This window comes from Bradysia coprophila, unplaced genomic scaffold (genome assembly GCF_014529535.1).
Source record: "Bradysia coprophila strain Holo2 unplaced genomic scaffold, BU_Bcop_v1 contig_358, whole genome shotgun sequence".
Lineage (NCBI taxonomy): Eukaryota > Metazoa > Arthropoda > Insecta > Diptera > Sciaridae > Bradysia > Bradysia coprophila.
Window position 1 is genome coordinate 3,187,663 of NW_023503616.1, and position 19,274 is coordinate 3,206,936.

Sequence of the window (19,274 nt, forward strand, 5' to 3'; positions counted from 1 at the left end):
TTGCTTTTACGAGTTAAATTTGCATCGTGTTTGTATTACAGCAATTACGTGCTTCATTTCACTTCAATTATTACAACGACATGGAATATTACCTTATGAAAATGGTATAGACAGTTGTGTGTGGATTTTGTTTACAAAAGTTTCGACACAAATTCAAGTTATCTTTGAAAATTTCTGAAACCAATTCTTCAACGAGTTCTTGGAAAATTTTCGAGTTTATTTGAGTTAATTATATCTCCTCGAAATCTAACGAGCTTAATTAAACTTGCAGAATTTTAGGGTAAATTCTCTACATCGCTTAGAGATGTTTTTATAATTTGCGGTCAGACGAAAAAGCTTTCGTTTTAGCATTGTAATAGCTGCTATTACATATTAATAGTATTGTTAATATTGAAAAATTATTTCAGGATATGTGGTTCCTCAAACAGCTATTCTTCATAAATACAAATTGAACATATTTGCAATTCCTTTCAGCTGCAAAAGTACATCTATAAAGTACATATCTTAACAAAGAAGAGTTCATGACTACTTTTGAAACCAACAAGTGCGATATTCTTTGTTGACGAGGGCGCAAATAATTTAAACCTAAACTGATTCAATTTACAGTTAATATAACGAAAATGTATATCGTTTACTTCAGCTGCTTCACTAACTTATACACCTAACTACACCACGCTCGTAAAATATACAGCGTTTGTTTGTATGAATGAATCAGCTGAGGCAATTTTCGATTTAAATGTAAACGTCTTTCACCGTAACTACAACCAACAAAATTATCTTAGAATCATTTTTTGGTTTGATGTTTCTTTGACCCACAAATATCATCCACTTAATGTGTCTCGAAATAGTTGATGCACAGATAAATGTGCTACGTTGTGAGCATGTTGATCTAAGTAAATCTAGTTCTTCAAAATCTAACCAAATAAGTGAACGTGGGTGGAGGTTTGTTAAATTTATTCAAAATGAAAAAAAAAAGTTTCTAAAGTACCTTGTTAGTTGTATGGAAAAAGTTTGTAGATTAGCTTTATGTGTTAACGTTTTTTACATCTTTCGCACCCATGATATAACAACAAAAGACAGAGAGAATAGTAGAAGATTTAAATTCTAAATACTAAAATCCATCTATAGTAGTAAGTAATTCATAGATATTCGTGTAGTCGCAAGATTTAGCTAAATTGGTATGTTTACTGTTTACTGTTTATAATAAACGTTTTGTTATCTTATAATATTTAATTTGGACGAATACGATGTGTGTTCTATATGATCAATCGTGTAAGAAAAAACGAGCTGATACCAGATTTCAAAAATTAATATTTCCAAAAAATTGAGTTTTAATTGCACCAGCTGAACGAGTTATTGCTGTTATGGGCAACGGTAGTTGCGTTGTTCCTAAAGCCCTTCGTCCGATACCAATTGCTCTACCGATTCCACATATAGCCAGTCCTAAATTAAGAACACAATCAATGTTGTTATGGTTTTGATTATATTTGTTGATGATGATTTCTCGTTCAAGCTTAAACGGATGATGCATCAAGGTTTAATACTTTAATTTTTTTTTTCATTTCTTTCTTTGATTATTTATTCGTAGAGTCAGATGAATGTTTTAATTGGTCGAAATTGAAATTTTAGTGCTTTTCGTTGGCTTTGTATTGGATAGTTACATTTTTCACTTGAATTGTTTCGATATCCTTTGGTTCAAATGAACAAATTCTTGGTTTTACCGTAACCACATAATATACTGCTAATTTCTTTTAAAAATAATTAATCAAAAACGATTGCAATAATTGTAATTTTCAAGAAGAAATTTTATTTTTAAATTTTTGAACTAAATAAGGGACCTGTAAAATGAATGGCAACATTTCGCGTTTTGTATGTTGGATCTATACATCTAGAAAATCCGTCATTGAAAGATAAAGGGCAATTTCAAATATAGGTGGATTAAAACAATAAAATTTGCGTTTCGTTTTAACAGGACATTTCTGTAAATTGTACATTGTATAGCAGACATTTACTAGATTGTGGCTCTTGGATAAAAATGAACATCTCAAAAGTTGGTTTTTGAATATGAAACTAGTTTTTTCGAACTTTTAGGACTTTGATTTTTCTAACTGGACAGTTTAAAACATTTTTTTCAAAGCATTCTCGCAACCAGAGAAATATGAAAACCGACACAATTCTTTATTTTATGAGTTAGTTGCGAACTACATGTGGATCACATATTCTGGTTAACAGGTGAAGAACTAGATTTTTCATTGTTCATAGAGATAAATGTGTGACGAATATCTAATACACAAATGAAAACAACCACATAACTGAAATTGAACCGGTGCTCACCTTTTTCTACAGAAAAGGTCTTATGGTCTTCCACCACTTCAAATATTCTTTGAAATTGTTATACGGTTCTGTGGTTACAAAAAAAGTTAAAAGTTAGCCTTTTAGAAACGATTAGTCATCTGTTGTATACAACGTAAACAAAAATAAGCAAGGCCTGGTAGCAAATGTCTTCTGATAAATAGAAAAAATGAATGTTAAAACAATTATAGTTACAAGAAGTATTAGATTACGTTTGCCATTTCTGACGGGTTAGTGTTTTCACATTGAAATACAATCCATCATTCGGAAAAAGTATATTTGATGATAAATATTTGTTTAAATTTATTGAACATTTTTGCATTTGTTTTTACATTTAATTCCTTATGATGATAATTAGATATTTAAATAGTTTTTTTTTAAATAACTGTTTTTGTGTTTGTTTGTTTTTGATATATTAATATTCCTTGAAGCAAACAGTTTTTGTTTTAATTTAATTTAATTTGCATGGGACAGTTTCGCGTGCAGTACAATTTATTTTATTATTTTATATGAATATATTAATACAATTTAATTTTGTGCAGATAAAATATTATCCTTTTATTTGAAGGATATAATTACAATAAATTCACATAACACAAAAAAAATTTCATATTATTCATAACAATGCGCAGAATTAATATTGCGTTTTGTATTTTAACATCGAATAGTTAAGTTAATTGAAAGAACATTTTGTTTTGTGTTGCTTTTCATTTAATTTATATACACACAATCTTTGGTAATTAAAAATTTGATTTTTTTTATTCATGTAAAGTTTTGGTAAAAAATAAACAAGCTTTTCATTTTCCTCAAATTGGTTTACGTAAATATTATAAATTTTGTTATTTATTTTATATATATATTATTATGCGAATAATAAGAACGGCGAATCATTTACTTATTTATAGATATTATAGCGCGCTTTTATCGATTTTTTCTTTGTTTAAAAAAAAGCTTTAGATTAAAAGAATCGATGTGGTGTTGCTTACTTATTCTCATTTATTCCAATAAAACTATTGTTATAAATGCAGTTCATCATGTAACGGGAAATCACACAAAAATCAATAAATAAACGAAGGGTAAAAAGCACATAAATGTATGGGAAAAAATAAGCGATTTTTCTTTGTATTCATGGTAGATATACATAGAGATAGATATATATAACAACATATTCCAAATAAAATAATTTTAAAATATTTGTGCGAAATTAATTTCTGGGCTTTTAATTTCCGGAGGCGGTATAAAGTCGGGATTTTTTTTTAAATATTTTTGTTTGTATTGATATTTATGTTTTTTTTTTAAATATATATATTGCATAATTTATTCGGAGAACGATGCTTTTTCGATGATTAACAAATGAAATTTGTATTTACAGTAAATACAGTCGAACGAATTTGTTTTTTTGCATTGTGAACAGCGAAAATGTTTTTACCTTTTTATTGATCGATTATATTGAATAAACATAAATGAAATTATTCAATTTTATTTCGATATAATATTATGTGTAGTTAACAGCTTTCTATGCATTCCAAAAAAAAATCATTTTGATTTCGGTGTAAATGGAATGTGAAGGTAACGGTTAAATTGAAGGAAGGGAAAGGCAAAGAAATTAAGCGGAAATTGACGTAAGATTTGATGCAAGTTTCTTGATGTAACTTTATGGAAACAGCCTGTCATTTAGCCTGTTGTCAGCTATCGACAACAACGACAAGCATTTGCGATGAGATCTGGATTGTGATCTCTTAGGGACATGTATTTTAAATATGATGAAGTAGTCGATTTTGTTTCAAAAAATAAGAAGGTAACACAAATGAAGTAGCAGATTCAAGGGCTAAATTTAATAAACCAATATGTATGTAATTCCTTCCGAGATAACTTCCAAAATTTAATTAGATTAAAGGATGGAAAACCAATTTTTAACCTTGTACAAACTACAATGTCATTTGTACTTGAGAACTACGACCAAAATTAACGATGGTCATGATACATAGCGATAGGCGTGTCATTATATTATAACGATTGGCCGATTAAACTTTTACCTTTACTTTGCATTGAAAAGATGTTGCTTCTTTCCTTTGAAAATGTACTAAGGTCAAAATTGTTTACTCCATGTGTGAGGTCTGACAAAGAATGTGACAACTCGAATCAGCAATTAGATATGTTATCTAAACTGACACCAATAATGAAAGGTGGGCTGTACTCTGGAAAATGGCCTTCCGTTAGTCTAAATGTTGGTCTGCGAATGAGTGATGAACTTTGGATGTAGTTCTATTATATAACGGAATGTACCATACATGTGTTAAAGTGATAGATGTTGTATCAAACGTTAGAGGATATCAAATCTTCTTTAATTGTGTCAAAAGATCGCGTTTCTAAAATTGTCGTTTTCAGAGTTCTTTCTTTTGAATAAACTTTTTTTTATGGAGCTGTAAGCGGAAATATCTATTTTTACTTAATTAGACTATATTTTACACAAATGAAGTAACAGATTTAATCATTTTGTTGTGATTCGCTAACCGTCTCTAAAGGAGTAAAACATATAAAGTAAAAGACACTATGTGATACAGTACATAGAAGTAATAATAGATTTGCTGGGTATAGATGGCGATATGCGTAGATATCCGATTAGAAACCACCTGGTTTCACTAATTTTTGATCAGTTTACACAAGCTAACGCTGACAGTGAACTTAAAGTAATAAAAAAAAACAATTCAGATCTGTCATTTCAATCATTTATTTTAAAAACAAAAAAATTATAAAAATTTTTAAACTTCTCGTTGTTTGATTTTAAAAAAATTGTTGCAAAAAATATTTTTTTATAGATTTTGTTTTAGTTTGTTCGAGTTATTGTTTTCCTTAATTGACTTCATCCGAAATCGTTTATAGTTTTGTTTCAAAAAAACAGAAATGTTTATATTTACAAATATTAACATTTTTTCAATAAAAAACGTTGATCAGGGTCGCTAAATTCTATCAAGTGCATTCTAATTGAAAATATAGGAAAATATTTTTTTCTTTGAATCCATTTATGTATCAAATCGTGATCGACATTTGTAACTTCAAGTTTTGTTTAATAGATTTTTTTTAAAGAAAAAAATATTGTTTGTATGTCATTTGGCTTTTCAGGAGGATGATGTAGCTGGAGCCATTAAGTAGTCGCCGACGATGATATGATTACGATTCTCAGGCACAACTCCCATTACACCTGGGAAAAAGCAACATAAAAAAGAAAAAGCTCAGAAAAAAATAAAATTTTAAAAAAGTATAAAAGTTAATAAAAAAAAAGTTTTCGTTTTCTATAGATTTTTTCAGCAAAAATATACGAAATAGTTTTGTTAGCAAACGAGAAAAAAAAGCGTAGGTTTTTCTTTCAGTTATTTAAATAGGATAATTCAATTTTTACGTGTTGAACATAAAAACTTATAATTTCATGACGATATCACTTTTTTACTTGTCGTATATTTTGAAATGAGAAAAGTATGCAATTTGTGCTTTACTTTCTTTTCAGCAAAAAATACACTTAAGTACTCAGACTTTACTGTTTGTTGTATATACACTTAAACATACATTGCGTTAGTAAACGAAATAACGTTCAACCATGACAGAATTTCTACAAAACGAGATGGGGGTTTCCGTTAAAGAAATTTACGTGCTACGGGGACGAGAAATATCTCATTTTTGTCCCCGTAGCAAATAGTACGAGGACAGCGCGTGTTATTGAGAATTTAATTCAATTGCTTACTGAAATTACTAATAATTGATATTTACCAAAAATTTACTAAAATCTATCAAATTTTTCCAGATTTTGGCTTGACCAAATTTTGGCAAATTTTGGTGAAAAACAATGAGCCAATGCAATTGCTGCTTTTGAATTCGTTTAGCTTTCATTTACCTTCGTCACTGTGAACCTTCAACTTCTTGAACACATGAAAATCTAAAAATACTCCGGGACGTCACTATTTATGAGAAATTTAAACTGGAAAAAGTTCAAACTGCTCAGGTGCCCATTTGCATCAGAACATAATGATGTAATGGATGAAAAAAATGGAGACAAGTACAAGAACGATAATTTAGCATGTGAGGAAATACACGACAGAAATTTCTATCGAATTAATATAACGAAAAGATATTGCAAACTCGTCGGTGTTTAAGACATTAGCATAATTCCGTTGAATATTTAATATTATTTCGGAATCCGTATTGTCGAATGAAATATTCACGAATATTGGAGGCGAATTGAATTTATATTGATAAACATTGTGGGCGGAACATTCCCATCCACATACTTTCCGCTACGACAATGATTTCGACAACAGTAGCTACTTTGTCGACTATGAATTATTTCTGGCAAATCTACCACAATGACAAAATTATTTGCGATCTAAATCGTTATACAGAAAACTGCAGCAGAGGAAAGCAGCATTTTGATTTATAACAGAGTTCATAATCGTCGTTAGGTATTCAGAAGTGAAATTATTTGCCGAAGGAAAATGAAAAGCCATAAAAATTTGAAATGAAAATTCCGTGTGTCCTTTCTGATTCTGATTTTAATGAAATTGAAATTCACCGAACATTTTACATTTTATCATCAGCGAGAGAGACAGAGATCAAAGAATAAAGTATAAACACTACCCAGTTAAACCGATCTGATTGCAAAGTAGTAAAATGATTAAAATTCTCCGTACCAATTCAGCTACACTAAACAAATTTCATAAATGCATGAGAAAATCCTTGGCACAAAGTTTGGAAATCAACATCATCAACATGAAAATCATGCAAAAGTTTAATTCAAAAGCTTATTGCTGTGGTTGTGTGTGCAATGTGCATCTATCTACATCCTGCTGATCTGTGTTTGTATATTTGAACTTGCATTTATAAAGTTCACTTTATAAACGTGTGAAAAAGCTGACTCTGAATTTTAATAGTCGTTTTACCTTTAAAATTTATTGCTGAATATATAGAAATTTGATCCAAAATATAACATATCTTCTGGTGTACACCATCATCATAACACACCATATAGCACACGCAAGGCTTTCTATACATTACTCTTTACAAACATTATATATAGAGAGTTAAACATAATAAACTCCAAATATTCATTATATATAAATGTGTACATACATGCATAGACACAACAAATTGTCAGATAGGATATTACGAAGTTTATGTATGGGAAACGAGAGAAGGTTTTTAGGTTTGTGCGCGTAGTAGATATTAGAATACACTTCCTACATTTATGGCAAATATATTACCCGTAGAGTATATCTAAAGGTTTATGCAAATATAATTTGGTTTTCTGAAAATTATGATGTGTGAATATTGTTGCCACCGATTTTGATATGTACTTGGCAAGTGTGTATTTCATAATGTATGCAAATAATGCTCTTTAGTAGGGTCCTCGGAAAACTGTTTGATCTCGGAACGCAATTTTCATGAGATATATGGAAATTACTTTCTTTTCAGAAAAGATCAGCTCTTAGCTAAATTAACAACGAAATTTAATATTTCTGCTCAGAAATTCAATTAGTCTGTTTAAATCTACCGATACATAGGTCATTTGATGATCTGAACACTGTGTTCGTCGTCATCATCGAAAAACATTTTTTTGACATAACGGACATATTAATGCGATAAACACCAATTAGTAAAATGAGTAGAAAAAATCCCTACCGTCGATAGTTTTTGCTGTGCACAAAATTTGTATAAATGAACGAACACTAACCCCAAATTAAAAAATTATTTGATGAATAACTTTAGACCACTTTACTGTAAACGCTTGTATACTGTTTGTTATGTAACCGAACCAAAGTTCTCCCCAATGCATACATATCATATGCTATCATGAAAAGTTTTTGTTCACCCAGCGGGAGCTGATTTAAATATTTAGAGGCTTAAATTATATACAGGAAATTGATATACTATAAGCATTTGTGACAGAATAATGTGTTTGTTTCCTGAATAAAACACAGATAATTAAAAAAAATGTCGAAAACTGAAGTGAAGTTGAAAAACAAAACGACTTTTGTCAAATATTTCGATATCATAAAATATTGTAGGGTGTGCAAACATACTGTGGTATGTATGTCACGCTCTGATCACTCTTCGAACAAAATGTAATAGTCGATGGTGTCTAAAAATATTGTAATTGCTTTAGTGGTCCGACCTAGAACGTACCATATGTAGTTATGGTTAAGGTGAAACAATCAGCTTTTTAACTTTTTTATTCCACTTTTTATCCAGATTACCGTTAGCGTCCATAACACATAAACACTAATATTAATGGAACATGCTTTACCCAAAAACAGTGAATGTTGAAAGAGGATTTAATTTAAATTTAAATGAAACATCAGACCAGTGTGCGACATCATATTTTGCGGTGACAATTCTAAAATTAAGCATTGAAACTAGTTAGTCTGCTACTTTAGGATATTGTTATGAATTGTATTGCTTACAAACAAAACTGCTTTTCTACATTATATATACCATGTTGTTCATCTCTCAAACGAAAATGGCTTTCAAAAGCTTAATTAAATTTTGTGCATTAAATAAATATTGCACATTCAATTTGCATTCTCATTGCCTTGAAACAGAGTCAAACGGATATGAAATTATTATCGCACGAAATAATTGTAGCCACAATTCAAAAACTTTGTATATGAAAATGCTGAGTCAAAAGGAAACGGTTTTCTGCATAACTTTATAGGCGATTTAAACGAATTTGAACGAATTCATAAAAAAATGTCTGATAAAATATGCGTACACTGTTAGTCTCTAGTTAGTCTCTGCATGATCATTAATTTTGATGTTCGAAAAAGTTCCAGTAAATCCCGTTCAAATATTCCGTTTAATAAATTTTAAAATAGGTTTGGGATCGTTAATATTATGCTGGCTGTGTGGGAGTATAGCACTTTCTATTTCACATTTCGGTAAAATTATCAAGAAAATTACTCAAGAGGGATGCATTTCATTTCAAAATATAATGTTGTCCCAAAGAATCGTAATCTACTTTCGCCAAGAAAAGTATCCTTTTATAGCCACGACACATAATCATAATATGCAATAATATACAACATTACGATATGGTCATTTTGAAAATCTATTATTCAAAAGGTTTCTATACTACAAGTATATACGTATTCCTCCATATACAACACACATAGCAGAGAACATTACCGGTCGGAAAGGCTATGTACATATATAAACGTGTTGTTCGGGGCACAACATTGTACGTAAACCATAATACATATATCTTTATAGTGTACACCCATACCATAATATAAGTGTGCGAATATATGGACGCATATACACAATTTCACATATTCACTACGTCCGCCGTCTCGTGTCATTTTCATTTTAAATTATATATTACGCCATACCTCCAGTATGCGCTTTATACCCGGCAGTTGTTGTAATTGGGCATCGTATAATATGATTTATGTTCTGTGACCGGTGTATCTAAGGACTTCTTGTTTCTCATATTATGTACATTTTGGATTCATAATACCAAAACCTACACCTAAAATATCGTAAATGGGGTGGTCAATTGCCAGTAGGATAACATATATTTTGCGAACAGTTATATAAATTCGTTCATGTAATGCCTATATGTATACAATATTCGGTTATTTTAGGAACATTTTGAGGTTTTAATAAATTGATGTTGGGTTAGATAAATTCATTGAAATTGACAGGTTTAGATTTATCCGTTATTTATATTGATTTCATTAATGCTAAAACTAAGAAAGATGGCGATAAAGTCAATGATAGAAGATACTTTAACTTTAACGAAGTGTCGATTCGCAATCGAATAAACTCAATATTTTTAACATGTTACTCGCAGAAGCTTTTAAATAACACTACCGTCATTCTTTGCCAATCAACTCAATCATTTTACAGACATGCAGTTGGTTCTCTTGAATCCATTGGATACTTCCAACAATTTTTTTCTCGATATTTTTTGTTAGTTAGTTCAGACAACTCGTTATACTTATTTATTGAGAAAAATCTTTATTTTTGCCAGTTTTTCGTTGACAAGGGTCTCAATAAACGAATCAAACAGGGGGTCTAGACTATGGAACAAGAATGAAGAATAGCGGAGTTTTGTTGGAGATACCCGAGAGATTTACTAGGGTAAGAAAACAAACTGTATTTGAGAACCGCCGTAATGAAGATGCTACGCGGCTGCGAATATCATGAGTACACATTATTTGGATGAAAACATTTTTGACAGAGTTAACACCTGAAAATGCTGAACAAGATGTAAAAATTCGTTCAAGTATACTCGTTTATCGAGTATAACTCGTAGAATCTTGACAACTGACAAATAAAAGATAATTAAATTTTCACTTAATGAATTTCGGTTTTTCGGTCAAACAAAGTTTCGGTATGTGAGCATGATTTCTAAACTGTTGAAAAATTAGTTTTTAAATCGGGCTGATATCTGGATAGCGATATGCCTTTAAACATTCAGTCAAAGTAACCATGGCATTTCAATGTCATTCAAACACATCTGCTGTTATTGAGTATGATGACGTCAATAAGGAATAATGATCTCTAGCTTCTGTTCTCCAATATAGGGAAAGTTAAAGTAAAACTAAAGAAGTACAATATTTCGTTTCCAACATTACGCGATAATTACAACAAAAGAAGTGCCAGATTAAATCATTATGTGGCGTTAAGCTCGCTGTTTAAAGATTGATGGGTTTTTGACAGTCTTTAGGAAGTCAACTGATATCTCAACTTACTAATTATTTTGTTAATTTTGCATGATAGCAGCAGATACGAACAAACTTGTATTATCCCCTTCTGCACGACTAAGATGATAGCAGCCAAATACTATCGAACAACTAAAAAATTGCAGTGTCTATTTATTGTGTTTTCCCATTTGTAATTTACTAACTGTTAAAAATTTAAGCAAATGGCGAACGTAGCTAGTAAATATCTTACATTATTTTCAAATTGGTAATTCGGTAATTTGTACAAAATATCTGGTTAACTGCATAAATGTCTCCCTGCGAGTAAAAGATAACTCGATTTTAACAGTTACAGCAAGTAAAGTGTGAAATGTTTCATCTTGCCCTGTACTCTCTGCGGAAGAAGTAGAAAAAGTACAACAAATGGTTTTACGACGACTGAAAACGATTTCCATTGAATTTGTCTCATGCAACGTTGTGTGGCTTTTTCTGTAAAGTCATTCTCGAATTCATTCCGAGTGGTTTGCGATTACAAATTGCATAAAAAATATAGTTTCGGTGACCATTTCAACAAACCATATCTTGCTCTTTAATAACTTTGTTTCCTGTTATTACACAGAGAGGGATTATCTGTATACCCAGTTACCCAGTACATTCATACTCATGAGAGTCAGAATTTTTCGTCTTGAATTATATTAAAGTTTGTTGGTCTAGAATGGCATGATCTATGTTTTATACTGAAACAAGTTTTTGTTTTGGCAATTTTATCCGGAAGAGAATTGATTACTCGACATATGTTGCAGGGTGCATTCAAAAAATGTACTTTTAATCGAACGGGTCTCACCAACATCGCTAAGGGTCGAGTATTATTTGTTAATTAATAATTTATCATGCATATTGCCACACACAGCAAATGAAACTGATAATTTATACGCTTTGTTTCACATTTCAACTTATGACACATGCATCATTGCAAGATTCATATCAAGCTGTTAATACACATTTGATTAGTTTCTTTTTTTTATTTAAATTTACCCTGCAATTTTAAAACAATTTTGTTCTTGACAGGTGTACGGCTCTGGTTTAATAATATATTTTCAAAGCGAAAATCAGATAATTTTTAATTAAAAAAAGGAAATGCCTGTCGGAGTAACAGTAACTTTAACAATTTTATTTACTTTACTTTTCACAATTCATTTAGTGTTTTGTTTTACAATATTTGTCTTCGCTGTTCACTAATGCATCGTATGCGAATTATGTGTTAGAACACCCAAATGTTCATATGGATGATGAACAAGTGGATGACACTGGGGTAACAGGGAATGTAAAGGATGTAAGGGATGTTGGTTATGATTATTATGCTGGTGATTATTTAAATGATGGTGTAAAGTGGTCAAATTAAGGTTACCTGTGGGGTAGGGTAATCCGAAACTAGGATAACCCGAATAACCGCGTCCGGCTGCTGCCATATATGCTGCAGCTTGGAAACCTAGAAATTTAGAAATGGAAAAATTATTTTCTACGATTCGTTGTTCTATCAAAACAGAATAAAGAATAACGTAAATCTTATAGTTTTCACGAGAGTTCTAACTGAATAATTAGATATATTACTTCTCGTGTTTGCTAGTAAATCTTTTACTTTGTTTGTATGTTATTTAAGAATCCACTAAGTTAGAGCTCATTCCTTATTTTCTTTGTCGTTGCTGACAACACATAACCGTTTTTAAAGGGTTAATTAGCAACATGCTCAAACTATTTTATGATTTTCGACCCCATAGTTCGCACTTTTTCAATATGACATGAAATGAAAGTTTTAATGTCTTCTGTATACAATTGAACTTACTACAAATGAAAAGACTTTACTTGGCGATATTATCCCCTGAACTGCTCGTTCAATGAGTTTACTTCTCTTCAAGTATTCCTTACACCAACTGTGCCGCTTGTGTACGCTTTGATACGCACCAGTTCAAAAGCATTCTCCGTCACGTGTTATTTGTATGAACGGGTGTCTTTCGTCATAACTCATAACATCTTAACCATTTTAATGATAGCTAAGTGAAAATAGTTTCTTCTAGACTAAAAGCCCACGTACATGCATGTCATGTCAGTCTGTTATAAGGTCGCGATTTTAAGCCTATATTATTGTACATCCCTAAACGAAACCCTTCGCCTTAGTGTATAGAATACAATATTGATGATGGCCTCGTAATTCAAAAACCAATGCGTTTCATAACGAACTAAAAATTTCGTCTTTTCAAAAATAATTTCAAAATTTTACTTACCATCGGGTAATGTCCCAAGGCCCCACATTATATTATCTAAAAAAGCAGAAAATAAAATAAATTATTTATCGGAATTCTGCCATAAATATCTGTTTGTATGTAAAAAAAAAACACAAAACAAAACAACATCAGAGTTGAGTTGCTCGGTCAATATTATATATCATATATTATTACAAGTCACATCCATTTCAAATATCGTGAAAATCTAATAATAATAATTTGGTGTTATTGAACTGAATCTATAAAATGGTCTAATAGTTGAAAATAAAAATTATATCGGTAAAAAAACTTTCCAGCTAATTTTCTATTAAATATTTGTTTAATAACACTATACTACAACTGAATGTATATTATAACATAGCGACTTAATAAACTTTCTAGAAAGTTTCTTTTCATGTTGGATAATTACATTATAATCCAAAAATAAAAATAAAAACATTTAAATTCAATTATTCAGTGTTGCTATCAGTTGACAAAATGAGCGAAAAATTAAAGAAATAAGAAAATTAACCAAAAAAAAAAATCTCTAGAAAACTCAATGTTAATTTAATCGTGTTCTACAGTTGGTTATACAAATTTAAATAATTTGGAAAATGTTTTTTTAATTTCATTAAATTAGTATAAACAGACATCTAACTAAAAACTAATTTTATATCACTTCATATATATATTTATATTAAAAATAATTATATTTTGTCTAAGACATTAAATACTTCCCGGATTCATCGCCAGGATTCAATTTTTAAAATCATCTGGCTGCGTTGTACGTACGACACTATAGAGGCAGATCGGAAGGTATCCACAAATTTTTATTTAATTGACTTTTATAACTGCGCTACAGAATTTCGCTATGAACACTTTCCTATAAAACTTTTCTATTATTTTTATAATTTTGGTAAAATGTTTCATATATAAAATAAATAATTTTATTTGGTGGTGGTGTTGTTGTTAAAAAGAAAGAACTAAATTAATTTTCATTTAAATTTCAATTGAGTTGTTTGTAATTTCCCAATATAATAGAAAAAAAGATTCATCTATATGTCTGTCGCATCTAAATCTCATGTTAACTCGAATGCTTTGAATGAAGAAATTGGAAAAACAATTTTTTACGATACATACTTCAATTTTACCAGTCAAATATGTTGCTTTCGCCAGTAAAATTATATGTGGTACACCTGCATAGATCTTTCAAGATGAAAAATCGCACATGTAATATATTTGAACAACTGCTTTTACTACCCTGCCCCATGCGAAAGTTGACCATTAAAGAGCAATTTACCCACTGCTAAAATGATTCATTGCACGTGGACTGTTTTCTTTTTTTTTCTATGTGGAATACATTGGATGCTGCTACGCACTTCATTACTTCGGAACAAAGTTTGTGATAGTTACAAACTTACTTGTATGAAGACGAGTTACCGAAGCTGGTTGCTCACTTGTGAATTTAGTTTTATCATAAAAATGTTACCTCATGTAATGAATTACTTTCGCAGCATCCAATGTAGCCTGCTATTTTTCTTCAACTAGAAATGAAATATATGTGTTGATAGATGATAACATCTAGAGAGCGTTTAACGGAGAGAGTATTAACGGTAGACTTGTTCCATTCACTTCTAGTTGAGTTTAACAAACAATTTATGACACTTTGAACCGTTGAGGAACATTTTCTAACAAAATCTGGAACTGAAATCAAAAACCGATCTTAAAAATCGATCGAAAGTCGAAAAGCCTTAAGAATGACAGAAGATTTAGTCGACAAATTCCCATAGCACATACGATATTAACGCGAATAGATCATTTAAATTTTCTTGGCGATGTAAAACCAATTTTTGATCCAATGCCAACATTTACATCAAAACATTTAATTCTTACACTATTCTTTTAACGGCGTTAATTCATCGTGTCGTAAAATATTGTTATTCCATTTTCCTCTGCTCTTACAGTTTAAAAAAGAAAAAATAAACCAACAGCAAAACGAATTTCATTTCAAAAATAAAACTAAATTAATTTAAACTTTTGCTGCTTCGTGAATAGACTCTTGTTATTAATTTTTCTTTAGCTAAAAATTTATAAGAAATATATATGAAAACGTGAAAAGAAAAACTCTCTATTTATAATATTGTAGTAACTTATGTAAAAACAAAGTAAGAAAAATGAAAAACTCTTTTTCTATTATAAATTAATGCTTAGCGCGTATAACATGAACACTATGTAGTATTATTTTCTTTCACATAATAATATAATAATAATTGAGGAACAGAAAAGAAAATTGATTGCCTGGAGTTAATTACATTTTTGTTTGATAATTATATCTAAAAAAACTATTTTTAGTTCAGTTTCTTTACAATTTATTTATTCGGAAATCGCAGTAGTTACTATAATTATAGTCAAAGTTTCCATATATAGAAAAAAATATGATTTGAAGTATTTGCAAAGTTTTTCGTTGAAAAAAAAATTAGAATGAATAAATAAATAATAAAAAGAAAAACAAAACTGACTCAACCCAATATATGCGAAACGTCTGCTAAATTTTTACTTCTACAACCGTACATCATCATGTATACGCTTTAGGAACTGGTTCGGGAAAGTTGGTTGCAGAAATTTGCAGAAAAAAAAAAAACTATAAGCGTCTTTATCAGCACTTTTCGCAACATAATGTCTGTGTGAACACCTACGATGTGTATTATATAGTACATATATTCGAAACACCTTTTAAAGAACTTTTTTGTAACCTTCGAGTTTCACTTTGCTTTAAAAGTATTCGACATTTTCATCGTCATGGTATTTTTGTTAAAACACTCTAAGAGACTTCTTGTTTAATGTCATCTGTGTAAATAAGTGATAGAAATTTTTTCGTCTTAAAGAGGGGTTTCTTGAATTGAAATTGATTTTTTTAATGGAAGTTTTAATATTTTAAAGATGTTTTCTTACTTAATCTTGTGTGCATTTCACATGTTAAAATTACATTCTGACAATACACACAATGGCACGATGAAAGAAAGAGAGAGAGAGAGAGCGAGAGAAACCTTTTGAAATTGTTTAAATACAACTAATGAAAATTTCATGGAAAAGTTTAGCATCTATATTTGGTTATCAGCCTCTAAAAAGGATATTCACATCTTTAAGCCATTTCTATCAGTTTCTTTATCTTCTAAATATTGGAATGAGATGCTGTAATTATGTCACTGTTTGGAAATTTTTATTTTGACGCATTTCTCATTTGCAGCCGAAGATAAGATTTGTAATCCCTTTAGTCCCAATAACAATGTCTAAACAATTACATAATTTACTCGCAAAGCCCAACGGAATTGCAAATTATCGTGAATGTTATCAGGTAATGAATCATTTCCGAGTAGTTCTCTCAGATGGGATGAACGGGTCGAGCTTTTTACGAAAAAAATAATTATGATATGATTTGCCGGACACATTTAGTTTTAATTTGGAACTACAGATAAGTCAATCAAATTTGTGTCGGGGTTTGCTTCAGCTTTTTTACCATATAAATATACTGGTCATAAGTCTCTATACAAGTTTTAATAGTCATATGCAGTGTGATTTCATGAGACGACCAGCTGGTAACAGCTCAAGCTAACAGAAATTTGGTTGAAGTAATTCTGTTCATGAAAATAGGTGAGTAAATGAGTAAACTGTGCAACTTGTGAGAACTGAAAATTATTATTTTTTGATTTAAATAAATTTAATGGTTATCTATTTTGGCATATATATTTTTTACTTATTTTATTTACAAAATAAAGTTAAAGGTCAGTTAAATTTGCGGGTAAGTTTGCTTCAGCTGTTTTACCCGTTGTTACTCAAACAATGCTTGCATAAACACTACGTGTGATAACCAATGTACTTGTATGAGTGCACTAACTGGTAGACCAGCCAAAGAAATCTTAGCCACAAATTTGTATGACATTAACTGTAATTGAAAGCAAATGAAACTTGTAACATAAATTACGTGTATAACCAAAACTGATATTGCAGTTTCGTTATTACCAAAACTTTTTGAGATTTTCGTTAAATTTTAAAATTTTATAAGTCAGTTGTTATATTCCATAAATTGGCACATTTAGATAATATATATATTATAGTTTAGCAACTCACTGGTTATATACTTTTTTTTGGTTTTTTCAATACACGATTATGCAAATATATATATTTTTAAAATATTGGATTATATATCTGTTTATAAATTGATTTTGTAAATATTTAAAAAGTGAATGTAGAAGCGTTTAAAATGCCAACTGCTCGGCGGACTCAATGTTATGGCATTGGAATACATATAATATGCACATGGACTTGTTTTTCTCTGTTATTCGTTGGTGATAATCGTCTTGTTAGAATCAATAATGTTTCAATTCAAATTTTGACGAAGCTCATACTTATTATATACTGCGCTCATATTGTTTGAATGGATGTAAGATTTTTAAAAAGATATCTTTTTTGATGTTCTGTAAACAAAAAAGTCTTACGGAACATTTTAATAAGAGAGTTACCGGACTTTAATTGTTCGTTATCAATATTGATCTTAATTGAATGCCTACATGGACAGTAAAAGTAGGTATGCCTTTATACTACTGGCAATTGTCTTAAACATGGAATTTGTTCAAGATTTTTATAACGGCGGTAAAATGTTTAGCAATGGCGATATTGTCGATAAAATTACTTCTCGGGTTTGACATATTCCGCTGTTTTTGATCCAATATCTTTTACTTCATTTATTGTAATATTTGTCTACATAAGACATTCATATTTGACTTATTCCAGATGAAAAATCTACAATGAAATCAAATAAAAGGACTCACACTCGAAGGGGGAGGATGTCTGAAAAATATACAAAAATCACATGAAGGGGTATGACGTCAAGTGTCGGACTCGTTCAAAACGAGTTTCTACCAAAGGGGATTATACGTCACTGACGTAATACTGCGGCGATACTTTGCATATTATGAATGTGCTATGAGTGGTGTCAAATATGCCATAATTATAATTTATCAGGATGTCAAATTTGAGTGATGGTATGGATGATGGTGATTTCAGACAGGTAAAATGAATTTTGATCAGAATACGGTTCGAAGTGCTTGTCAACTTGTGGCTAATTTTAGGTCATTTTAATTTAACACAATGAAACACAGAAGTCTGAACTGACTTACGTGAACTAATGAAAAGAATTCATAAATTTGTATTTTATAGAATTGATTTTTCGACACACAAACACATAAAGTGATGATCATAGTTCAACAACAGGGACGTTTGGAATATTTTCTACGTCATTTGGGTTATTTTTTAAAATATAAAAATAAATTAATTCAATAACCGAAAATGAAATCCACTGTCTCCGTTAAAAACCTATCTAATTTATCTAATAGAATTTCTTCTTTAACGAAAAGTTTCCGACTAAGCTAACCTGATAAACAACTACATTATAAATATCACATTGAATAATGTTACGTTTTCCCTGAATCCGTCAGAAATAATTGAATTTGTTTTATGGTATGATTGATATTTTGGCACAAGAGACATTTTTTGCGTTATAAATATGAAATATCATTTGGTTTGACTTTATGTGGCACTTTTTTCTCCTTTTTTTCACCGAGAATGTATGCTTGAGAGGAAGTAATTGAATAACATATTTTGCATACGTTTGACTGTAATAAAAATGTTTTATGATATGAACACGAACGGAAGATTTGTATTTGATTTGGGAATCAATGTTTGAAGTAATATTTATGTGTGCAGATGTTACGATCGAAATCAGTCAATTATGATTTTGTATCGAAGTTTGTTTGATTCATTAGATGAAAGTTGGAGAAAATTCAATATTAGCATAAAGTACCACAAATTCATCGAAACGGGCCGAAATGATAAGGCAGTAAATTAATAATTTTGATTGTTCTCCTCTATGTACAATGCTATGTGCTAAAGTACTATGATTTTTCCTCTC

At 30.2% G+C, this 19,274-nt stretch overlaps 1 protein-coding gene across 10 annotated transcripts in view; it reads right to left on the reverse strand.

Moving 5' to 3' along the window:
- Nucleotides 1–19,274, reverse strand: part of LOC119081248 (RNA-binding protein Musashi homolog Rbp6) — a 408,246-nt gene that overhangs the window by 11,185 nt on the left and 377,787 nt on the right. For 9 of the 10 annotated variants that reach the window (XM_037189983.1, XM_037189980.1, XM_037189978.1 and 6 more), the window contains 2 exons: nt 13,328–13,363; nt 12,454–12,534 (listed from right to left, as the gene is read on the reverse strand). In XM_037189983.1, coding sequence (XP_037045878.1) covers nt 12,454–12,534; nt 13,328–13,363 — 117 coding nt within the window. Of the gene's footprint in view, nt 1–5,433; nt 5,555–12,453; nt 12,535–13,327; nt 13,364–19,274 lie in introns of those variants that run through there. The other variant, XM_037189984.1, reaches the window with a different exon arrangement.